This window comes from Myxocyprinus asiaticus, chromosome 37 (genome assembly GCF_019703515.2).
Source record: "Myxocyprinus asiaticus isolate MX2 ecotype Aquarium Trade chromosome 37, UBuf_Myxa_2, whole genome shotgun sequence".
Taxonomy (NCBI): domain Eukaryota; kingdom Metazoa; phylum Chordata; class Actinopteri; order Cypriniformes; family Catostomidae; genus Myxocyprinus; species Myxocyprinus asiaticus.
In genome coordinates, this window is record NC_059380.1 from 39,811,571 (window position 1) to 39,835,369 (window position 23,799).

General features: G+C 37.7%; 1 protein-coding gene across 7 annotated transcripts in view; it reads left to right on the forward strand.

The window, feature by feature from the left end:
- LOC127427856 (sarcolemmal membrane-associated protein-like) overlaps positions 1–23,799 on the forward strand; it is a 109,792-nt gene that overhangs the window by 71,023 nt on the left and 14,970 nt on the right. For 4 of the 7 annotated variants that reach the window (XM_051675705.1, XM_051675704.1, XM_051675710.1 and 1 more), the window contains 10 exons: positions 145–282; positions 2,369–2,537; positions 2,711–2,761; positions 8,749–8,811; positions 13,003–13,062; positions 13,186–13,260; positions 14,568–14,648; positions 15,048–15,107; positions 20,608–20,727; positions 20,829–20,903. In XM_051675705.1, the coding sequence (XP_051531665.1) occupies positions 145–282; positions 2,369–2,537; positions 2,711–2,761; positions 8,749–8,811; positions 13,003–13,062; positions 13,186–13,260; positions 14,568–14,648; positions 15,048–15,107; positions 20,608–20,727; positions 20,829–20,903 (892 nt within the window). The remainder of the gene's footprint in view (positions 1–144; positions 283–2,368; positions 2,538–2,710; positions 2,762–8,748; positions 8,812–13,002; positions 13,063–13,185; positions 13,261–14,567; positions 14,649–15,047; positions 15,108–20,607; positions 20,728–20,828; positions 20,904–23,799) is intronic. The other 3 variants (XM_051675707.1, XM_051675706.1, XM_051675708.1) reach the window with 2 other exon arrangements.

A 23,799-nucleotide genomic window follows, 5' to 3' on the forward strand; every position in this document is an offset into this window, starting at 1 on the left:
GCCAAAAAGGTTTCCGCTATGCCAGAAATTCTCAATTCAAATGTGAGATTGGTTAAAGTAATATGTAATGCAGAGGGTCATTTGTTTGCCTGTTAACCAGTTGTTTTTCAATCATCTGTGGGGGCGGTTTTGTGTGTGTTTCAGAGGAGTTTGAGTAACACAGAGGACGAGTGCACGCACCTGAAAGAGATGAATGAACGCACACAAGAGGAGCTCCAAGAACTCGCCAACAAATACAACGGAGCCGTTAATGAAATCAAGGATCTTACAGAACAGATTAAGGCATGTCAATTTATTCACTTGCACACATGAAAACGGTTACATTTATGTCAAAGTAAACATACTGCATCTGTTATTTGCACAAGCAGTGGATTTCTTTATTTTATATGTATTGCCACCATTCACACACTACCACTAAAATTCTGTCAATTTTTCTTACATCATTTGCCAGAAATTTCCTTTAACCTACTGTAGTGCAAATACAGTAGTTACACTTTTCAGTGTCTGTCTGTCCATTTTGATGACATTTCAACAACATAAAATTATTGCAATAGAATATAGTATGCTTGTCTATATATATAAAAAAGGACAATATAGCGCTTTCAGGGTTCCCATGGATCCTTAAGTCATAAAATGTCTTAAATTCAGTTTTCCAAAATGTAAGGTCACAAAAAGTCTTAAATATCTTAAATGATGCAACAATAGTCTATTTTTATTTAAAGAGGTCTTAAATTTGGGGGCGGAAAGACAGGAATCGTGATATGATCTAATGTGATAAACTTCAAAAGAATATGATTTAATTAAATAAGTGCATGCACTGCATCCTTCAAAGTGAAAATGTGGCACTGTTGTATTTTATTCAAGCACGCGGGGGCTTGTGAGTATTTCATTAAGCCACAATCATTATGCCATATCGGAAATGTATGACAAGTGATTACTAATGATCAGCTGTTGATGATGATGATATAGTGTGGAGGAAATATGACAGTTTCTACTTTTAATTGTTTATATTGTAATACGTTGTAGATTATTGTAGGAGTGCACATATTATTTCCCTTATCTGTTTGAATGAGCTGCTAGAAACAGGGAAGCACTTACATTTCAAAATAAAAGTCCCCGGTGTACATCTGGAATTGAATTCAATTTGGGCTTTGTAGCCTCTGTCTGGCCCTCCCCATCACAGGATTGAAAGACTAAGAACATTTAATGTAGACGACTAATTTTAAAAACTATTGGCAGATTAATTGCCTTTCAACACATTATCATATCAGCGAAATCCAATATTGGTCGACCTCTTATTTTTTATTAATTTATATAATGGTACATAAACCAATTTTAATGGGATATATTTGTGGAAAACATGTATTTTAGTGTGTTTGTTTTGGTATGGGGATACAGTATTAATTTTATCTGTTCAGGTCTTGAAAAAGATCTTAAATAGTCAGCAACCCTGTTATTACTGGAAAAGCTACAGTGTTTACAAGTTTACCCTGTTGCTACACTACAAGTTTATTTTGAAAACATGCTAAAAAAAACTACTGTCATGCTATTGAAAATCTAGTTATGTTAGTACTGTCACAGCAATCAGTGTGTTTAGTCTACTCCAGGCTCAGACAGAATCAGACTTTTTTGGCATTTTTGGCTGCAATTTTTTCGGAAAATCTTAATGTTTTGGAATAAATATGACATGGTAAAATGTTAAACTAAGCTGAGATTTCTAGTCTTAATGGCTGCTGAAGGTATTATCAAATTACTGTTTATAAATTAATAATAATATAAATATATACAAATAAATTTAATAAACACACAAGGGGCAGGGAATGTGTGAACATTTGTGAATGTCCCAATTCTGTGGAAGTTTGCAGAGTTTTCTGCTTAATTCTGCGAGTGCAGATTCCGTGTGGCTATTCGTAACCATCCTGAAGAGTAAGTTAAGGGCAGTGTGATATCTCACATGAACAGTTTATGGCTTGTTAAAGAGGATTGTTTCAGCCTAAATAAAGAAAATGGCATGAAGTTGCCCCAAACAGTTTTTTTCCTAAAATGTAAATTCTATTAATCGAAATTAATTGCAATTAGAATATAAATTATAAAAAGGATAATAATCAACAATTATGAATTTTGAATATGAATCATGCTGCCCTAGTCCCTTAGAATGTAAGAGGCCAGCTCATATTGTCTGCATCTTATTTCTGTGTTCACCACCAGAAAGCTGAAGATTTCACAGATAAACAATTATACCAGTAAGGCTAATTGCTTGTATAATAATGCTGGCGTTGAATATGTTGTTAGCATGCCGTGTTCCATGTAAACGGTTTTCCCCAAAACGCAATTGTCTTGACACATGAGATTTCTTAACTTTGTTCAGTTGGCGGAGGGCAAACATGATGAGCTCACTCATAAAGGACTGAATGAGAAGAAAGAACTGCAGTTGAGGATTGAAGAGATGGAAGAAAAGGAACAATCGCTTCAGGCCCGAATCGAAGCCCTGCAGGCAGACAACGACTTCACGAATGAGAGACTAACGGCCCTGCAAGGTAACACACACTGTCTCACATTCTCACAGTGTTTGATACACTTTTTTAGAGAGAATATTGTACATTTCAAGCTAAAAACAAAGCGGGTGAAAACAGTTTGAGGAGGAACATCTCCAACATAGAGCTCTTTTTTTATTTGTGGTCATCCACGTGTTCTCGTTGTCGTTTTTCAGTCCGTTTAGAACAGCTGCAGGAGAAAAGCATAAAGGAAAACAACAGTTTAGGTGAGTTAAAGACGCACAAGTCTGTTAGTGTCTTCTGCTAACCTTGCATCAACTCTGACTTATTCAGCATGGGAGCTTGTCTTTGATTGTCTGTTTCACTTTTCGTTCTTTATTTACTGTCAAGCTTTGCTTCTGTTATGACCATTTCTGTCTCAAAGGCCTTGTCCAATTCATTCAGCTTGTGCGTTCAGATCTGCACCTTTGTTTACAGTCTAGCAAACTTATTTAACATGTTTTTTTCGCCATTTGTCCGTCTTTTGGGTCTCCGTTTGTTCTTTAGTGAATCGGGTTAAGGGTAGTTTTAGGTGTTGTAAGTCAGGTTTCTATGCAGTTTTAGTGCCAGACAGTTGGTCTGTTTAGCCACATCCACTAGATGCTTTTCAAAGCCTAGTGAGCTGCTTACCTAGACAGCATTTTAGGCATCATAAGTGCAACGAGGAGATGCCTTGTTTTGGCCAAATTCAGCACTGCATGTATCCATCACGTATAAGGCAATTCTTGAATGCATTGTAACACGCTTGGATGAATTCAGAATGACAGGGGTTGTTGAGGGTACAAATGTTATAACTACTTCTGTATGTAATAGAATTTGGTCCTAAAATGTAATAAATGGCCCAAATATCATAACTAATGAGCATAAAAGGTGTAAATAACTTTTGGTCCTGAAAGAAATAATTGTAACACTTTACATTTAAACTTCCCTTTGTTAAGGGGTTTGAATGGTTTTAATTATGACTAATACTTCATCTGTACCATCAGGATTTCGCTGCACTTTTTACTTAGTATTGCGGCCCAAAATGACTGAATTTGCTGCAGCTTTGCTCAAAAATAAAAAAAAATTCTTCAGTGAACACAAAACGTTCTGGTTTCACTTTAACATTAGTGTAATGGCAAATGTTCTTGGTCGTTGCGGATTACCTCAGATTCACAGTTTAGATGAAAAAAATTGCAGAAATTATACAAAATTGCAAGCTATGCAAATAATGCAGAGATTGGTTGAATTTGAATAATTCCTGGAGGGACTGCTTCATTTCCAAATGCATTAGAAATCACTGAGCAGTTATAACGAGGCATAATCAGGCCAACTGGAATGCAATATTTGCTAAATGTTATAAATGTGTGAGACATTGTAACTAAAATGTTATTAATGTTAACTGAACAATTATTTATTCTTAAATCCAAAGTTTAATAAGTTAGTATAATGACGTTAGTATTGTTAATGAGGGTAAATGCTAATGTTTCTTCTCATACAGTTCAGTTTTTATTATTTTATTATTTATTATCGTATTACATTGTTTATTACACTTAGGACCAAATCATATTTATCATATTTAGGGCTTTTATTACATTTAGGACCAAATGTTATTACATATAGGGCCTCTATTACATTTTAGGACCAAAAGTTTTTACATTGAGTGCTTTAGTACATTTAGGACCAAAAGTTATTATGTTTAGAGCCTTTATTACATTTAGGGCCTTGGGTACATGGGACCATATATAATTAAGCTACATTTAGGGCGTTGAGTACATGGGACCATATGCAGTTAGGCTACATTTAGGGCCTTGAGTACAAGGGACCATATGCAGTTAGGCTACATTTAGGGCCTTGAGTACATGGGACCATATGCAGTTAGGCTACATTTAGGGCCTTGGGTACATGGGACCATATATAATTAGGCTACATTTAGGGCCTTGAGTACATGGGACCATATGTAATTAGGCTACTTTTAGGGCATTAAGTACATGGGACCATATGCAGTTAGGCTACATTTAGGGCCTTGAGTACATGGGACCATATGCAGTTAGGCTACATGTAGGGCCTTGAGTACATGGGACCATATGCAATTGGGCTACATTTAGGGCCTTGAGTACATGGGACCATATGCAATTAGGCTACATTTAGGGCCTTGGGTACATGGGACCATATGCAGTTAGGCTACATGTAGGGCCTTGAGTACATGGGACCATATGCAATTGGGCTACATTTAGGGCCTTGAGTACATGGGACCATATGCAATTAGGCTACATCTAGGGCCTTTGGTACATGGGACCATTTGTTATTAGGCTACATCTAGGGCCTTGGGTACATGGGACCATATGTAATTAGGCTACATTTAGGGCCTTGGGTACATGGGACCATATGCAATTAGGCTACATCTAGGGCCTTGAGTACATGGGACCATATGTAATTAGGCAACATTTAGGGCCTTGAGTACATTGGACCAAATGTTAAGTTTTGAGCCTTTTGTACAGTTTGAACCAAATGGTATTAGGCTACATTTAGGGCCTTTACTACACTTAGGACCAAATGTTATCATATTTAGCATATTTGGCTTTTATTACATTTAGGACCAAACATTTTTATGTTTAGGATCTTTAGTATGTTTAGGACCAAATTTTTTTTTTTTTTTATCATTTAGAGCCTTTTATTACATTTTGGGCAAAATGTTAATACATTTAGGGCCTTGGGGGCCTGGGTAGCTCAGTGGTAAAATATGCTGGCTACCACCCCTGGAGTTAGCTTGTTCGAATCCCAGGGTGTGCTGAGTGACTCCAGCCAGGTCTCCTAAGCAACCAAATTGGCCCGGTTGCTAGGGAGGGTAGAGTCACATGGGGTAATCTCCTCGTGGTCGCTATAATGTGGTTCATTCTCGGTGGGGAGCGTGGTGAGTTGAGCATGGTTGCCGCGGTGGATGGCGTGAAGCCTCCACACGCGCTATGTCTCAGTGGCAACATGCTCAACAAGCCACGTGATAAGATGAGATTCATCCTCCGCCACCCGGATTGAGGCGAGTCATTACACCACCACAAGGACTTAAAAGCACATTGGGAATTGGGCATTCCAAATTGGGAGAAAAAAATATATTTAATACATTTAGTGCCTTTATCACACTTAGAACTAAATGTTATCATATTTAGGGCTTTTATTACATTTAGGATCAAACGTTTTTACATTTAGGGCCTTTAGTACATTTATGACTTAAAGTTGTCATATTTAGGGCATGTATTATATTTAGGATCTAAAATTATTATATTTTTGGCCTTTTATTACATTTAGGACCAAAAGTTGTTTTCATTTAGAGCCTTTAGTACATTATTTTTATAATAAAATTAGTACTGAAATGTATTAAGTATTGGTACAGGGTGATTTATTATCCTGAAACTGAACTACTTGTGCTGCATGCATCATCATGCTGCAGTTATTTCTTCATTGATTCAAATGTGGTGTGCCACAGACCACAAACCTCATGGCAGAGACAATTCGCTCATAAACTGTTCCCATGTCATATGTTTCCACAAATAACACTGATCTCAATGGTGTCTGTGGAAAGATGGATTTTCCATAGTACACATCAGTAAGACCTTTGTAAAGAGTGGCAGAAAATGTGCAAAGCCGAACATTACTGAAATGCTCAAACATGGTTTTGTGTTTTTCATCAGTATGTTTGGTCGGTAAACCTCAAGTCATGTGCATGTCATTACACACCAGACCTTTCATTGTACAGGGTTCACGCGGGACCTTAAAGTCTTAAATTTACTTTAAAAAATTTAAGGCCATAAAAAGTCTTAAATATCTTAAATTATAAGGAGTCTTAAATTTTGTTTGCTGAGGGGGCCTGGGTAGCTCAGTGAGTATTGACGCTGACTAACACCCCTGGAATCGCGAGTTCGAATCCAGGGTGTGCTGAGTGACTCCAGCCAGGTCTCCTAAGCAACCAAATTGGCCCAGTTGCTAGGGAGGGTAGAGTCACATGGGGTAACCTCCTCGTGGTCGCGATTAGTTGTTCTCGCTCTCAATGGGGCGCTTGGTAAGATGTACCTGGATCGCGGAGAGAAGCATGAGCCTCCACATGCTGTGAGTCTCCGCGGTGTCATGCACAACGAGCCACGTGATAAGATGCGCGGATTGACGGTCTCAGAATCGAAGACAACTGAGACTTGTCCTCCGCCACCCGGATTGAGGTGAGTAACGGCGCCACCACGAGGACCTACTAAGTAGTGGGAATTGGGCATTCCAAAAAACAAAGCAAGCAAGCAAGTGCATTTTTCTGAACTTACGATGTTACAGATGTATAAACCTTCATGAACTTGTTCATCCGAAACGCAAATGGCATTATTCTGCATCTCTGTAAGCGAGCGATGCACTAACACCATCGCTCCTGTTTGTAATCGACAAAGCTTGAGGTTGGAGCAATCTTTTGATGCCTTTCAAATCGTGGCGCTTCCTTATTTTACAACACTTAACAATAATTGTCAAGCTAACAGAACTACTCAGCTGCAGAGTTACACCTGTTACATCTCTCATCTCCGTCTCTCTAGATCTGACATATACAGGTATTTTCTCTGCCATCTGAATCAGTCAATTAAAAAAAAAAAAAAAAAAAATATACAAAACAATAATATAATTATATAAATATAATAATATTAATATACATAATATGAAAATATATTATCTATATTTAATATTTTGTATATAATCTGTTTTCAGTATACATCATAACTAATTATGCAGCACAGTTCTCTTTCATAATTTAATCCGTTAACATTTTCAATACATCTTGTCAACTTTAAATGGCCATTTTTAAGGTAACTGACAAGTTTTGACGAGATATTTCACACAAAAATTTAAATTGTCATCTCTTACCTTCATGCTGTTGCAAACCTGTATGACTTTATTTCAGTGGATATCAAAAGGAGATATTAGGGAGTTTCAGTCACCATTCACTTTCATTGAATGAAAAACAAGATGCGGTGACGGTGAATGGTGACTGAGACTAAACGTTTTGCTTAACATCTCCTTTTTTGATCCATGGCTGAAAAACATTCATACAGACTCGAGGGTAAGCAGTGATGACAGAAATTTCATTTTTAAATTAACTGCCCTTTAACTACCTGTTAAAATATTTGTTAAAGGTATCTGCCAAGATAAAATATAGAAATGTTATTCAGCACATGCTAGACTTCATTCACCGCTGCTGTGAATGAAGTCAAGCATATTTGATTTTTAATGGGAATAACAACAAGGCTGTGCGTGATAGACATACAGTCTCTTCAATGAGCTGCACTACAGTTTAAAGTGTTTTTGAAAAAATATCTTCTCAAGAACACTCAGTAGACAAAAAACTCAGATGGGATCAAGGAGCTTTTTACTGCTTTATACTGTCATGCCATTGAAGAGATGGCAAGTCTATCCCTCACAGCCTTGTTTCCATTCCCATTAAACATCAAACATAGACCAATCTTCTTGTTTACAAAAATGTCAGCGCATGCGCAGTGACTGGTGACAGAAAGCCCATTGACTGTGTTAGATTTGACAGATTAGATGATCAAATTTAAGTATGACACAAAACCATCATAAATACAAACATATTCTTAGCAATACAGTTACTATAATGAAATGAGTTAATAACAAACATGTAATCATTTTCGCTATAAAGTTTTGAGTTGAAATGATCTCCTCAGTCCAGTCAGCTCTGTTGATGGCTTGAAGCCACCACTTCTGTGTTTGGCATAAGTGGTGAGGTTGCCAAAGCAATGGTTTATTGCGTCACATCTTTCTGGAAAGCAAGTGACTAAAGAGAAGGGTCACAATATAGGCTACATACTTTAGGCCACATGCATCCATAATGAATTCATACTGGCCTATAGCTTTTAAAATAGGGCTGTCAGATGGAAACTATAGAAGATTTCTTATCAACATTCAATCATTCTGGTCCTGGTCTCATGGTATATGGGCGCATCTGTGAAAAGATTACCTTTAATTCTAAGTGTCTTAGTTTGGTTTTGATTGAGGTGACAGGTGAGTGACAGGTCTATGAATAACTGCATTCTCCTGTCTGTGTTCTTGTCCCGCCCTCTGCATCTCTGTCTGGTTCAATCTCATGTCATATCTTGTAGATCTGGCTTATGTTTTAATATTATCTAATGCCCCTGGAATATCTTTCATTTGCTGCTTATTTAATGGAGGGTTTTTCTTTCTTTGGTAGACCACTTTCTTTTAAAGAGTGGAGGAGACTGCACTTTAATCCAACAGTACATTAAGTGTCAATGTGAGTACCCAGCATTACTTACAATGCATTCCTCAGGCGCATTAATCAATTAAGACCTTATGAGCGACCACAGAGCGGATGTTTGTTTTTTTTACTCTGTATGGAAGCGAGGCAGGGACAGGCAACTCTCAGCTCCTTTAGGGATTCCTTAACTACCTGTTTGTCAATACTTTCTGCATATCGAATATTCAGTATTTATTTGTGATGACTTTGGTGGCAATGTAAAATAGAGCACAACAGTTTGGTTCCGGAAGATAAAATCCCATTCATTTTCTCCATAGGAGAATAGATTTTTAACGATCACTTGAACACTTTTAATCGGAGACCTAAGGCTGTCACGGTTATGAAATTTGGCTGACGATTAATTGTCATATAAATTGTCATTTTTTAAGGTATGCTTTTTTTCTGCATGTGTGCTTCATACACCTTAAGATGTAATTTTTACATATTTAACTTCAAATAAATCAAATAATAAAATAGGAATAAACTATGATTTCCTTTTAAGGCTTTGCAAAAAAAAAAATTTCTATACTGATACAATATTACTCTATACTTTTAGATTTAGTACTTATAACCATCAGCTTTAAATCAGTAGTTTTATATTTTCCATTGTTTTCATTTCGATATCGTCATTCACAATGCTTCATTTGACTGTAGTTTATTCCCTCATTGAGGATGTTAATGTTCATAGTCTTTAAATCAAAGTGTGTAAGTTTTTGATTCACCTTGGAGCTGGTTGCTTTGGTTCATGTCTTACAACTCTTTTATGAAGGATTTTATTAAATCCTTATGGAAAAAAAATGCATGGGAAAAATATTTCCGGAACCAAGACTGAAAAAGTGGGTGGGTACTGTTGCGCTCCATTCAGCAACATTGTGAATATTGCTATGATTTTTAATATTTAAGTTTTGGAAAAAGCAATTAGTGCAGTTAAGTGCAATTAAAGTAGACTAGTCGTGATCTTGATATTTTGCAAGCGTTTGATTCAAACTAAAATGAAAATGGGCCCAATTTTCAAAGGTGCCTTGAATTGTTCCTGGCAGGCAGCAGATTCCCTAATCCCTATCAAATAGAGCCTGTAAGGATGAGTAGCCTGCCAGGGACAACTTGGGGCACCTTTCTCCCATCGCATAAAATGGTGTTTGAGTTGGTAGGTTTGATTCATTTGCAGGAATCTGTTGAAGATGTCTGTTTTTTTTTTTGTTTTTTTTGCATACAGAAAAGTTTTAGTGAAGATATATCTAAGTAACTGAAAACAGGAACAAGTCCCTTTCAATTGTTTTGGAGTGAAAACTTGATATTTAAATGCTGGTAATTTCGTTAATGATAATTTTTAATGAACCCAAAGACTAAATGGTTTATCACAGTAAATTTTCAGAATTACACCACTTCCTGTTGCCCCCCAAAAATGAGGGTTCCCTTTTTATTTGAACATGATTTGATTCTGAAGTAAATTGCTGCATCACACATTTCTTTGCCTTAATGCACGTTCTGTATGAAGCTTTCCATGACATGCTGAAGGCCATGACAACTACAGTAGTGGCCAAAAATATAGGCACCCTTGGTAAATATGAGCAAAGTAGGCTGTGAAACAAAAATCTGCATTGTTTATCCTTTTGATCTTTCATTCCAAAAATTCACAAAAATCGAACCTTTAATTGAAGTAAAACAATTGAAAGATGGGAAATATCTCTTTATTAAATAAATATTTTTCTCCAAAACATGTTGGCCACAATTATTGGCACCCCTAGAAATTCTTATGAGTAAAATATTTCTGAAGTATATTCCCATTCATATTTTACATTTTTTAGTGCACCTGGGTGACAAAGAATATGAAATTGTTCAGCCATGACTTGAAGGGTATAAATATGAGGTAACACACAGGCCAAATTCCATGAAACATCAATCACAGTGGGTTAGACAAAAGAATATAGTTCTGATGTGCAGCAAAAGGTTGTTGAGCTTCACAAAATAGGAAGTGGCTATAAGAAAATAGCCAAAGCATTGAAAATACCCATTTCCACCATCAGGGCAATAATAAACATGTTCCAATCAACTGGAGATCTTAAGAACTGGCCTGAAAGAGAACGTGTGTCTATATTGTCTCCATGCACAGTGAGGAGGATGGTTCAAGTGGCCAAAGAATCTCCAAGGATCACAGCTGTAGAATTGCAGAAATTAGTTGGGTCTTGGGGTCAGAAAGTCTAAAAAGAAAAAATCAGACATCACCTATGTCACCACAAGTTGTTTGGGAGGGTTTCAAGAAAAAAGCCTCTGCTCTCATCCAACAACAAACTCAAGCATCTTCAGTTTGCCAGACACTACTGGAACTTCAAATGGGACCGGGTTCTATGGTCAGATAAAACAAAAATAGAGCTTTTTGGCAGCAAACACCAGAGATGGGTTTGGCGTACACAGAGATGAAGTACCCAATACCCACGGTTAAATGTGGTGCCGCATGTGGGGGGGGGTTTCTGCCAGAGGCCCTGGACATCTTGTTCGGATACATGGCATCATGGACTATCAAATACCAACAGATAAAAAAAAATCAAAACCTGGCTGCCTCTGCCAGAAAGCTTAAAATGGTCCTGGTTGGATATTCCATCAGGACAATGATCCAAAACAAACATCAAAATCAACACAAAAACAGTTCACTGACCACAAAATGAAGGTTCTGCCATGGCCATCCCAGTCCCCTGACCTGAACCCCATAGAAAACCTGTGTGCACCTCTGAATTTGAAGGATTCAAAGAATCCTGAATCAAAGATTTTGTATGGAGGAATGGTCTCAGATCCCTTGCCATGTGTTCTCCGACCTCATTAGACATTATAAGAGAAGACTCAGAGCTGTTATCTTGATAAAGGGAGGTTGCAAAAAGTATTGAATAAAAGGGTGCCACTAATTATGGCCAATGCGTTTTGGAGAAAAATATTTATTTAATAATGAGATATTTCCTGTTTCAGTTGTTTTACTTCAATTAAAGGTTAGATTTCTGTGAATTTTTTTAATGAAAGATCAAAAGGATAAATAATGCAGATTTTTTTTCACAGCCTTCTTTTCTGATATTTACCAAGGGTGCCAATATTTTTGGCCAATACTGTATGTATAATTACTGCATTTTTGATTTTAGATGGCCAGATGTATATTTGAAATATTTAAAATATTTTTGGTGATATATTTAATAATAAGAAAGAATACATTTATTGAAAAGATGTTATTTTATATGTATACTACGCTTATGATTTTTATGCTGATAATTCCCCCACATAGGAAAAAGAAAAACAGAACAAAAAAGTATTGATTCTGCTCGGAACAAACCGAAATTAAAAGTATAGTCCCTGATTTTAAGATTATGCATTATTGTATTGGTGTATAGATAAATTATTCATATTCTTCCTTGTTTGTTTAGTGAAAGCAAAGTGTGGAAAACATGCCTTGATTATTTTTAACCTAATTTTTTTTACTGTAGCCTATTTCAGAGGTTCTCAATTTTTTTTGGTCACGCCACCCTTTGAAACAAGAAAAACTTTCTTGTATATGATTGAAATATACAAGATAAACTGCACTGCACTTTGACTTTTTCACAAAAAAAGTTTTTCATGGAAGCAAGTTATGTGAGTTTGGAATGACAAGAGGATGAGAAAATGATGAGAATTTTCATTTTCAAGTTTGAACTATTTCTTGAAGTTAGTTCTTGGAAAGGTTGCTATTTTATGAGTGTAAGACTCTGCCAACTCTGTAGACTCAAGTCATTAGCTGCTTAGCTCTCACAGAGATTCATATAGTTTCTCAGTACATGTGTATATATACTGTATACTTTTCCAAACATTACAAGCAATCCTAATTATAACACTCACTGCATGCCGTCTATTCTCATTTCACAACTTGCTGACATCTGGAGTTTCTCTCTTCCGAGGATTTTCACTCTCACTAGCATGCGTTCTGAGGCCTTTGGGCTTTTAACGATAAGCACGATGCTTCCATGTTTCTTTTTTTGCTTTTTGTATGTATGGAAAATACTACAAATGTAAAGATTTGTTGCAACACATGTTTTCAGTTGATGTTGGGCTGACTCACTGTTTTATTGTAGGAGATTTGACATTAAATGGTAAATGTGTAGTAGTTGCAACAGGTTTGCTTGAGTGACTAAGGAATAACATAGTTACATGACTTTTCTCTTTTCTAACCAGCGGTGAGGCAGTTAAAGGAGGTTGTGGACTCCTCTATTAACAAACTGTCCAACTTTGATGGTAAGAGCAAAGAGTATTTTATTAAGTGTTTTTTTTATTTTTTTATTTTCCAGACCAACAAACAGTTGAACCAAGATATTTATATGAACAGATCCATCATTTAAATGTGTTTTCCTTTTTCAGAGGTCATTGATGCACATCTTCAGAATAATCAGACGACTGTGGACAACAGCCTGGCCAGTGCAGACAGACTTAAAGGTATCACCACATTTGAGTTTCATGCATGAGATTCTGTCCTTTCTTGCATAAAGGATTTATTCTGGGTTCAATTCAAGTTAGGTTCAATTGACAGCATTTGTAGTATAATGTTGATTACCACAAAAAATTATTTAGACTCTAAAGCTAAAGCAGTTAAAAATCACAGGTGCATTTACAATGGAAGGGAATGGAGCCGGTCCATAAATATTTAAAAACACACCATTTCAAATATGTAGCCAGAAGACATAAACATTACACAATTTCATATGATTTTAGTGTGTTTAAATCACTTACCAGGATTACACAGATAACCAGTGTTATGTCGTCACAACAACAAAGTTGTGACAAAGTTGTAATATTGGATATAACTGTGGACAGAAGGTTAGTAAGCAGTTTTATCACACAAAATCCTTTTAGCATGTATATTTGCCTCTTGAGGCTGTACTTTTGAAACAGTACAAAAAAGGGTCGTTACCATAATGAGCACCAGTGACATCATCATTAGAGTTTTATCTCTATTTTTTGAGTGGCTGTTTTGGCCTGCTTTATGATATCTAAGATCTACCTTTGTTTTACTGTATTGCCGGACGCTGGTTTTTCCAGCTGATGTGGCATCTAACCTTGACCTCTTAATCCCTGTGGATAAGAGACTGATTACAGCCACCCAGATTAGACCAGAATTCACTGCTCAACCATTCCCTGGTATCACCGTTTGGTTTTCATCCCGTCAGCTGGAATATATTAATATTCAGTCACTGTTCACAATACTGTGCTTATTCACGGAGCATGGAGTTGTCAAAAACTAAGAACTAAAAATTGTCAACATTTGAAGTGCTGTTTATCTGAAGCACAATTCTAAGTGACTGAACATTTTCATAAAGACACAGACCCCAGTTAGATAACCCCTGGTTTAGACTGTTTGCCCTGTTATTTCCCTGGCCAAAACCCATTTATAACTTCTATTCAGTCCATGTCAGCCAGCCAGCAATGCAGCAAAAGTTGCAACTAATTTAGCCAGTGACTGTATCTCCCTCACACAAATGACCATGTGTGGGCAACTTCTACCACCGGCCAGAGAGAATAAACTACAGGGGGTTTATTCACTGCCTGCTAATGTAGATTCAGAATAATCATATCTGATGTGTTTATAACCATCAAAAACATTCTTGATTAGACACATGTTTTGAAGGAGAGACCTGGCAGAAATGAATGCCTTCTGTATGATTGTTGTTACTCTAATGTTGTTTGAGCTGTGGATGCAGCCCCCCGCTATGTTCTAAGTGGTGTGTTCCATTCTGCCCTTATAGAAAACCAAATAGACGCTAAAGAGTGTGACATGTCAGATACTCTGAGCCCCAGCAAGGACAAAAGCAGCGACGACACCTCAGGTATGTAAAGCTTGGGCATATTTGTACTGTATGGATTGCTGTTTATTTGTTCTTACAGCTTTATGTTTGAACACTAGAGTTCTTATTGGACAAATTGTTCTGTTCGTTCTTTTTATTTATTCTGACATTTTGCTCGTCTTTTTGTCTCTTTTGTATGTCCTTTTTTCGCTTGTTGAATATTTTTATTTCTATTTGTCTTTCTGTGTCTTTATTTCTGTCTGCCTTTTCTTTTTTTCATTCATTCTTTTCGTCGTTCTTTCTCATTTGTTTTTTGTTCTTGCTGTCTTTCCTATTTGTTTATTCATTAATTCTTCATTCTCTTTACTTTTCGTTCTTTCGTAAATGTTATTTTTTTTGTTTGTTTATTTGTTTATTCTTTCTGATTTTCTTCCCATCCAGACGGACAGATGGATGAACAAGAACTGAATGAGACTCAGAACAGGGTTTCTCTTTTGAAAGGTAATCTTTCCATTATTTTGTGTTAACTTCCCTGTTGGAAACGCCGGTGTTGATGGGTGTGTGTGTTATTTGGCTGGACTATAGGATTAGTCACAATCTTTATCTACACTCATTAGAGCTCAGTGCATTGGCATGTGGCACAACTGCACAGCTTATCAGGGTGTATTTCCCCCCAGTGTTTCTTAATATGGTCTATATCTGCTGATGGTAACAGCGGTGGGCTCATATGGTGTAAGTGGTGGGCTCGAGTTGTTGAACAGGTGTACTTGCGTCATCCCGTTTCAGATGTACCCTCAGAGTTTTGCCCCTGTGCCACTTTATGGTCCGCTGGAGGACAGAATGGAATGTATACCAATTACAGCTCAATTAGACAGGAAATGAGTACTTTTTCAATGTCACGTACAGCTGCCTTGCAGACTTCTTTCAGTCAGAGGGAACGAGCTGTTAGGATTTGGTTTGTTTGAACTGCTGAAGTTTATTACTTTTAACTTTTCGGGTGTTCTAAAGGTGATTAGTGTTTTCAAAGTAGCATTTAATTTGTTTATTAGCCGCATTTAAGACACACCCCCTAGAGACCATATCAGACCCTGTTAGACCACATCAGACCTAATCAGACCCCTTTGAAATCACACCGGACCCCATAAGACCCCCAGAATACCTCATCATTCCACATAAGACGTCATTAGACTCCATTAGACCTCATCAGACCCCCAAGAGACCACATAATACCCCATTAAACCTCGTAAGACCCCATTTAATCTCAACAGACCCCTAAAAGACATCATCAGACCCCTTGGAAACCACACCAGACCCCAACAGACTTCATCAGACCCACAAGAGACCTCATCAGACCACATCAAACCTTACCAGACTGGCAAGAGTCCATATCAGCCCTCATCAGACCACATTAAACCTTAACAGACCCCATGGAAACCACATCAGATCCCTTAGACCACATCAGACCAACAAGAGACCTCCTCAGACCCTAATAGACTTCATCAGACCCACAAGAGTTTACATAAGACCTCATCAGACCCCCGAGAAAGCTTGAGACCACATTAGACCTCATCAGACCCCTTGGAAACCACCTCAGACCCCATTAGGCCTCTTTAGGTACCATTAGACCTTATCAGACCACATCAGACCCCCAAGAGACCACATAATACCCCATTAAACCTCATCAGACCTCATCCAACCTTATCAGACCCCCAAAAGACCTTATCAGACCACATCAGACCCCCAAGAGACCACATAATACCCTATTAAACCTCATCAGACCCCCAGAAGACCTCAGTAGACCACATTAGACCTCATCAGACCCTTTGGAAACCACATCAAACCCCAATAGACTTCATCAGACCCACAAGAGACCTCATCAGACAACATTAGACCTTAAAATACCCCTTGGAAACCACATCAGACCCCTTAGAGACCACACCAGACCAACAAGAGACCTCATCAGACCCTAATAGACTTCATCAGACCCACAAGAGTCCACCTAAGAACTCATCAGTCCCGATCAAACCTCATCAGATTCCCTAGAAACCACATCAGACCACACCAGACCCCCCAAGAGACCTAATGAGACCACATTAGACCTAATCAGACCCCTTGAAAACCACCTCAGACCCCATTAGACCTCATCACACCACATCAGACCCCTTAAGAGACCACATTACCCCATCAAACCTCATCAGACCCCGCATCCAACCTTATCAGACCCCCAAGAGACCTCATCAGACCCTTTGGAAACCACATCAGACCCCCAAGAGTCCATATCAGCCCTCATCAGACCACCAAGAGACCTCATCAGACCACATTAGACCTTAACAGACCCCTTAGAGATCACATCAGACCAACAGGAGACCTTATCAGATCCTAATAGACTTCATCAGACCCACAAAAGTCCACTTAAGACCTCATCAGACCTCAGCAGATTTAAAACTGAGCTTTAATATAGAGACTTATTAATAAAGAGATTCAAGCACCAGTTACATTAATGAATGGTGATGAAATAGATATTACAAAGTCATGGAGTTGAATTGGCACTAATCTCGTTTGCTGTAAGTTTGTTTTCTAGTTGTCAGAATGGTTGCATTGGGTCAGACAGTTTTGCCCCTCTGTCTGAAATGTCATGAGCTCGGTTGTGACACTCACTCATGCTGAAAATGTCGATCGTTCATCTTGTCTCACCCTGCTGAGTCACTCAGTACATCCACAGATTTGGCTTCCACAGAATATTTCCATTACAGCACATGTACATAGTCCCAGCATTTATTCTGCAAGAGCAGATGGGGTGTTTAAAGGGGGAAATATCATAGAAAAACAGTATTATCCTCTTTTGAAGGAAAGTTTTATAAGAGTTTTGTTATTTTTAAACTTCAACCGAGATAATTTATGCAAACATAAATGAACATTTATGCAAAATAATTTACAGTGCATTCAAGTTATACATTTTATCAGTTCCCTGGGATTTGAACTCATGTCCTTGCCATTGCTAGCGTCATGCTTTACAGGATGAGCTACTGGTAAGCCCAAAAACTTCAAAAACAGCTCATTATAATCGCTACGGTATTAACATCACAACTATGAGCTCATTAACATATGGATGTCCACTTTTAAATATCAACACTTAAATATAAAAACTTGACTCATCCTGATGAACGACTGTATGAATTATGCCTTTATGCAAAGATCAGCAAATGATAACAGCTCATTTACATAAAGGTCTTAAAGATGCAGTAACCAAGAAAAGAAAGAAAAAACTGATTGATCAGGTTAAACTTAATTACGACATTGTTTTTGTTGCAAGAAGCCTTGGCTAATGTAAGTGGATTTTAGGGGTAAAATGTTACACAAGTAGAAAATGGCATCTTTTGTCCACCTGTAATATAAATCAAGTTTTTTTTTTTGTATTTTGTTTTTTATTATTATTTACCAAAATCAACATATTTTAGCTTTGTTTCATGACCATTTTCTCACACTCGGTTGTTAGAATTACAGGAGCTGTTAAATGCTGTTTATATTTGACACTGGGAAATATGCCACAAGAGGGTGCTGTTGAATTAGAATGGAACTGCAGAGTTCCATACCTATTTGCAATGCTGTAGATATGGCTTTGATACACAGTTTCAGCCACAAAGTCATTTGCGACTGATGCTTCTGATTAAATAATTGTAATAGCAGAAGAATGTGATTACCACTTTATTTCCTTTGTCATTAAACATATGGTAGAACTTAAGAAACACAGCGAAGAGTATGTTACGTCATTTAGCCTGAAAGCAGCTCTTTTCCTCCCAGTAAACACCATTTTTGGCCATCGTCTGACATCATGAAGGATTACCAGCCTTTAAATTAACGCACGATTTCACCAACATCTGTCGAGTGCTCTGAGAACGGGACATTCATTGGTTTATGGTCAGAGAAGGTTTCCTAAAAGCCTGTTTTTAGTAGACCACGTGAGAGGCCAAATGGATGCTCCTCAGAGAGGCTGATGGGGCACAAATGCTTGTTTGCTTGGCATGAAGTCATGGGAGAGGACAAAAGAACTTTGCTTGGCTGGGTGCAGGTCATCTCAACAGCTTGTTTGTAGATCTTCCAGTGCAGCTGTATGAGCAAGCTTGAATTGGGCCCGTAATGGCTGGAGTTGTCTAATCAGACTTTGAGTTGTGCTCAGTCACTACTGGCTCACAGTCTAAAGCCAAAGCCATTGTAGATGGTCTACAAGTGTGTTGTCTTAGTTTGAGAACAGTGCATAAATCAAGAGGCTATAATATGTTTTTATGCAACTATGAGTTTCACTTGGTTTACTACAACACAAAACGGAAGCAACGTCAGTTGGTCCTTTCGTCTTGTATAGTCAGACTTGACTGTCAGCATAAAGTCTGGTCCCGTTTCAATATGCGCTTGAGTCAGTAACACTGATACCTGCAAGCTCAAATGCTTTGTCCTTGAAAGACCCCTCACATAATGAATTAAGCAATTCTTAACAAGGGTCAGAATGTTGGTTTCCTCAGAGTTTAAACTAATTGAGTTTCAGTGCTTGATGTTACTGCCCACAGATTCTTGGAATTATAACGTGTCTCTTATTGCTCGTAAGGTTTAGACATATTTTTGACTCATTGTAATGGAATTCTCGCACTGAGCAACTTTGAAAGCACTGATGAGCTGCGAACATGACGAGCGTTGTGCAACAAGGCATTTTGTCAGCTGTTTTTTTTTAACTATTTTTGTTCTCACAGTGAAACATCATTGGTCCAAAATCCTGGACCACGTAGCTGTTTATTAACCAAGTATGTTTTGATTTAGCTGTGATTTTGTTACTTAGCTCAGTAGGGCTGGGTATTGATACAGATTTCTTGATTCGATACTGATTCACAAGCTCTCGATTCCGATTTTGATTTGATATTGACTCATGTGGGTATATTTCAATTGTAATGTCCATTTTGCTTTCATATAAAAGAAATTCTCTTCCAGCTAATGCTGTTAATTATACAGGGGACCTGGGGGACCTGGTTAGCTCAGCGAGTATTGACGCTGAGTACCACCCCTGGAGTCGCGAGTTCGAATCCAAGGCGCGTGCTGAATGACTCCAGCCAGGTCTCCTAAGCAACCAAATTGGCCCGGTTGCTAGGGAGGGTAGAGTCACATGGGGTAACCTCCTCATGGTCACTATAATATGGTTCTCACTCACGGTGGGGCGCGTGGTGAGCTGTGCGGGGATGCTGCGGAGAATAGCGTGAAGCCTCCACACACGCTACATCTCCGCGGTAACGCACTCAACAAGCCACATTATAAGATGCGCAGATTGACGGTTTCAGACACAGAGGCAACTGAGATTCATCCTCCACCACCCGGATTGAGGCGAGTCACTACGGCACCACGAGGACTTAGTGCGCATTGGGAATTGGGTATTCCAAATTGGTGAGAAAAGGTCGAGGGAAAAAATAATAATTACACAGGGGACCTTCTAACTAGATACATTTTGAAAATATTAATTTGACTAATTAGGTTTTGTTAAACAACTGATTGTAAAGAACAGAAAGGGTTTTAAAAGAGACATTATTCAATGACAAACGGGTCTCATGGATCTCGTCTTAGGACACATTACACTGAACAACTTTTACTCTTAACACGCAGTGAAAGGATCTCGCTGCTGAATACTCCACCACTATACTACACAATCACTGGTGAGTCAAAATTACCAGCCAGTTGCTAAATGCAAGTGATTTCCTCACATTGTAGTGGAGGGTTGCGCATTGAGTAAAAGATCGATCTTGGAATTTAAGAATCTATATCAAGATCGTTCAATGAAGATTTAAAAATGGATGCTGGAAACTTGTTGTGTTGCTCCTATTTGGGTCGAGGTGTTTAATCACAGCCATCTGATTTCACTTGATGGGTCATTTAATGTTTTTACTTCACTTTACTTTAGCGGGTCAGCCACATTTTTTCCTAATTTGTCCCCTCACTCTGCCATCTGCTCTGTGTGTGTTTGTAGAGATGGACAGGAACCTGGATTCCGAAGACACTGAGCAAGTCATTCCACATCTCCACAGAGAGCTGCAGGAGGCACAGGAGCTCGCTAACACTGGCAAACAGAAATGCCTCGAGCTTCAAGGTACTTTAGATGATTGTCTTTTTCAAATAAATCAACATTAAAAATAAAGGGTAATGCACTGGGTTTAGTGTGAATCATCATAAGTATTTTTCCTCTGTCAGCTCTGCTGGAGGAGGAGAGGAGAACTAACAGACAGCAGACGGAAGAATCTGCTAAACAGATCCACTTCTTACAGAGTGAGTCAAACAATGAGCCATTCAACACTTGCACAATAAATATCTTCAGTGTTTTTCCTTAGGGTATGTGTTATTTAAGCAATAAGGTACAAGTGTCTGTGTTGTATTGTGAATGAGTCTGTAAATTTAACACATTCATTGAGTGCAGTTTAATTATATGCAAAATAACGCATAAAAAACATTTCAATTAATCATGCTCGCTGAATTATCCGTAATAAGGCATTTTCCTAACATCGGAGCAATTTAAGCTTAAAAGACCACCTTTGTGCTTTTGCGATTCACAGTCAGCTCCAGCTGTACAGGGGAAAAAAAAAAACACAATTGCAGAGAGCAGGCAGCACAAAATGAGTATATTCCCAGCAGAACTTCAGATGCAGGGGTCTTAAGACATGTTTTTCTAAGTTTCAAACTGCATATAATTTGCCACAGCATCCTAAAAATGTGGCATTTATGGCACGAGACACTGAAAACCAGTGAAATTCGATGCAACCACGGTGCGACCCCCCCCCAAAAACGCAAGAACGCTTCCTGTGAGAACATCTCGTAAGTCTGCAATGCATCGGACAGATCAACTAATTCCATTGCAAAATGAGTGTGGTCTGTGGACCAGTTATAGTGATGGTCAGTGATATGAAAATAAAACTAACAGTATATTTCTACTTCAAAAGAGCCATAGCCTTTTTATTTTGTCTACTTGATGCCTTACTCATCTGCCACAATAATGTAATGTTTTTGAATTTTCTGAATTATTATATTTATACATTTATAAAATTATTTTTGTAAATTGTTTTAATTATTGCTTACATTATTATCTTTATTTTAGAGCTTTTCTCAGCAAACTTGTGCATGCATAAAGAAAAAAATTGAGAACATTCATAAGTCTGTTAGTTCGACACCCTGTTTAGCAATTCCTGTGACACATCCACCTAGTTCCTCTGAAATTACATTCTTTAATTTTGTTACTATTGATTGTATTCTGAAATTAGTGATAGCAATGAATACAACTATATGTACTCTTGACCCTATCCCAACAGTTGTTCTTAAGGAATGTCTGCCATCAATAAGTCCCCTCATTTTGAACATTGTGAACACCTCGCTTACTACTGGTATTGTTCCAGAAGCTCTTAAGGTTGCAGCTATTACACCAGTCCTTAAAAAGCCTGGATGTGAAAAGTCTGATCTATCAAATTACAGGCCTATCTCAAATCTTCCCTTTCTTGCTAAGGTTTTGGAACTTGTCATTGCGACACAACTATACTCACACTTGTCACTCAACAAGCTTTTTTCCAATCTGGGTTTAGAAAGGGATACATTACTGAGACTGCCTTGGTTCGAGTTATGAATGACCTGCTTGTTTCAGCTGACTCTGGAGCCTCTACCATCTTGGTGGTGTTAGATCTGAGTGCAGCATTTGACATGGTGTGCCACTCCATTCTGCTTAATAGTCTTGACAGTTGGCATGGTATCTCTGGTACTGTGCTTAAATGGTTTAAATCTTACCTTACTGATCGTTCCCAGTTTGTTGTTTTGGGAAACAACAAATCTGACATTGGACAGGTCTGTCATGGTGTTCCTCAGGGATCTGTCTTGGGTCCTATATTGTTTAGCATTTATATGCTTCCTCTGGGGCAAATTATTAGGAGTTATGGCTTAGGGTACCACTTTTATGCTGATAATACTCAGATCTATATCAGCTCTAAGTCCGATATTAATGTTACCTCTACACTTTTTTCTGAGTGTGTGCAGGAAATAAAAATGTGGATGCACCATAATTTTTTTAAAACTGAAATGTTCAAAGACAGAGGTTCTTCTCATTGGCACACCAGCAGCTATTCACAAAGGTAGCAATTTCAATTTGATTATGGATGATAGTATCTTAGTTCCATCTACTCATGCTCGTAACCTTGGTGTGATTTTTGATGCTCATTTGACATTAGATTCACACATTAAGAGTATCACAAAATCTGCATTCCATCACCTTAGAAACATTGCTAGAATTAGGCCTTTCCTTACATTGCCTGATGCTGAAAGGCTTATTTATGCATTTGTTACTTCCAGGATTGATTATTGTAATGCACTATTTGTTGGTCTACTTGCTAAATCTATCAAACGGTTACAGTACATTCAGAATTCAGCAGCACGTATTCTCACTTCTACTCCATCATGTCAGCACATCACAGGCGTGCTTTATAGTTTGGATTGGCTTCCTGTTCAGTCGTGTATTGATTTTAAAACTCTCACTCTAACTTACAATGCTGTGCGTGGAACGGCCCCTTCTTATATCTGTGACTTAGTTACCCTTTACATGTCTTCTCGTTCTCTTCATTCTGCTGATTCTTTTACTCTTCAGCAGCCTCTTTGTAGACTAAAATCTATGGGTGAGAGAGCTTTTTCAGTTGCTGCACCTAGATTATGGAATGCACTTCCTGTTGCTGTTAGAGATGCTCCCACATTAGACAGTTTTAATAAGTTGTTAAAAACCCATCTTTTTAAAATTGCTTAGATTGAGATGACTAGTATTTTATTATATTGATTAGTTCTATTGTGTTGTTTAGAATGATTTATTGTTTTGTACTGTATTACAGAACTTTTGTATTTTATTTGTCTTATTTGCACCTGTTTGTAGCGCTTTGGGTACTAGAAAAGCGCATTATAAATAAAAATGTATTATTATTATTATTATGCATTTAGTTACGAGAAATTTTTCGGCATCTCATGTAGTTAATTTGATTAAAACTTTTTATTGATTTGATTTAATTGATTTGACAGCCCTAATTGCGAATATATATATACTTAATATATACTGTGTGTGTGTGTGTATGTATGTATGTATGTATGATGTATGTGTGTGTGTGTATATATATATATATATATATATATATATATATATATATAT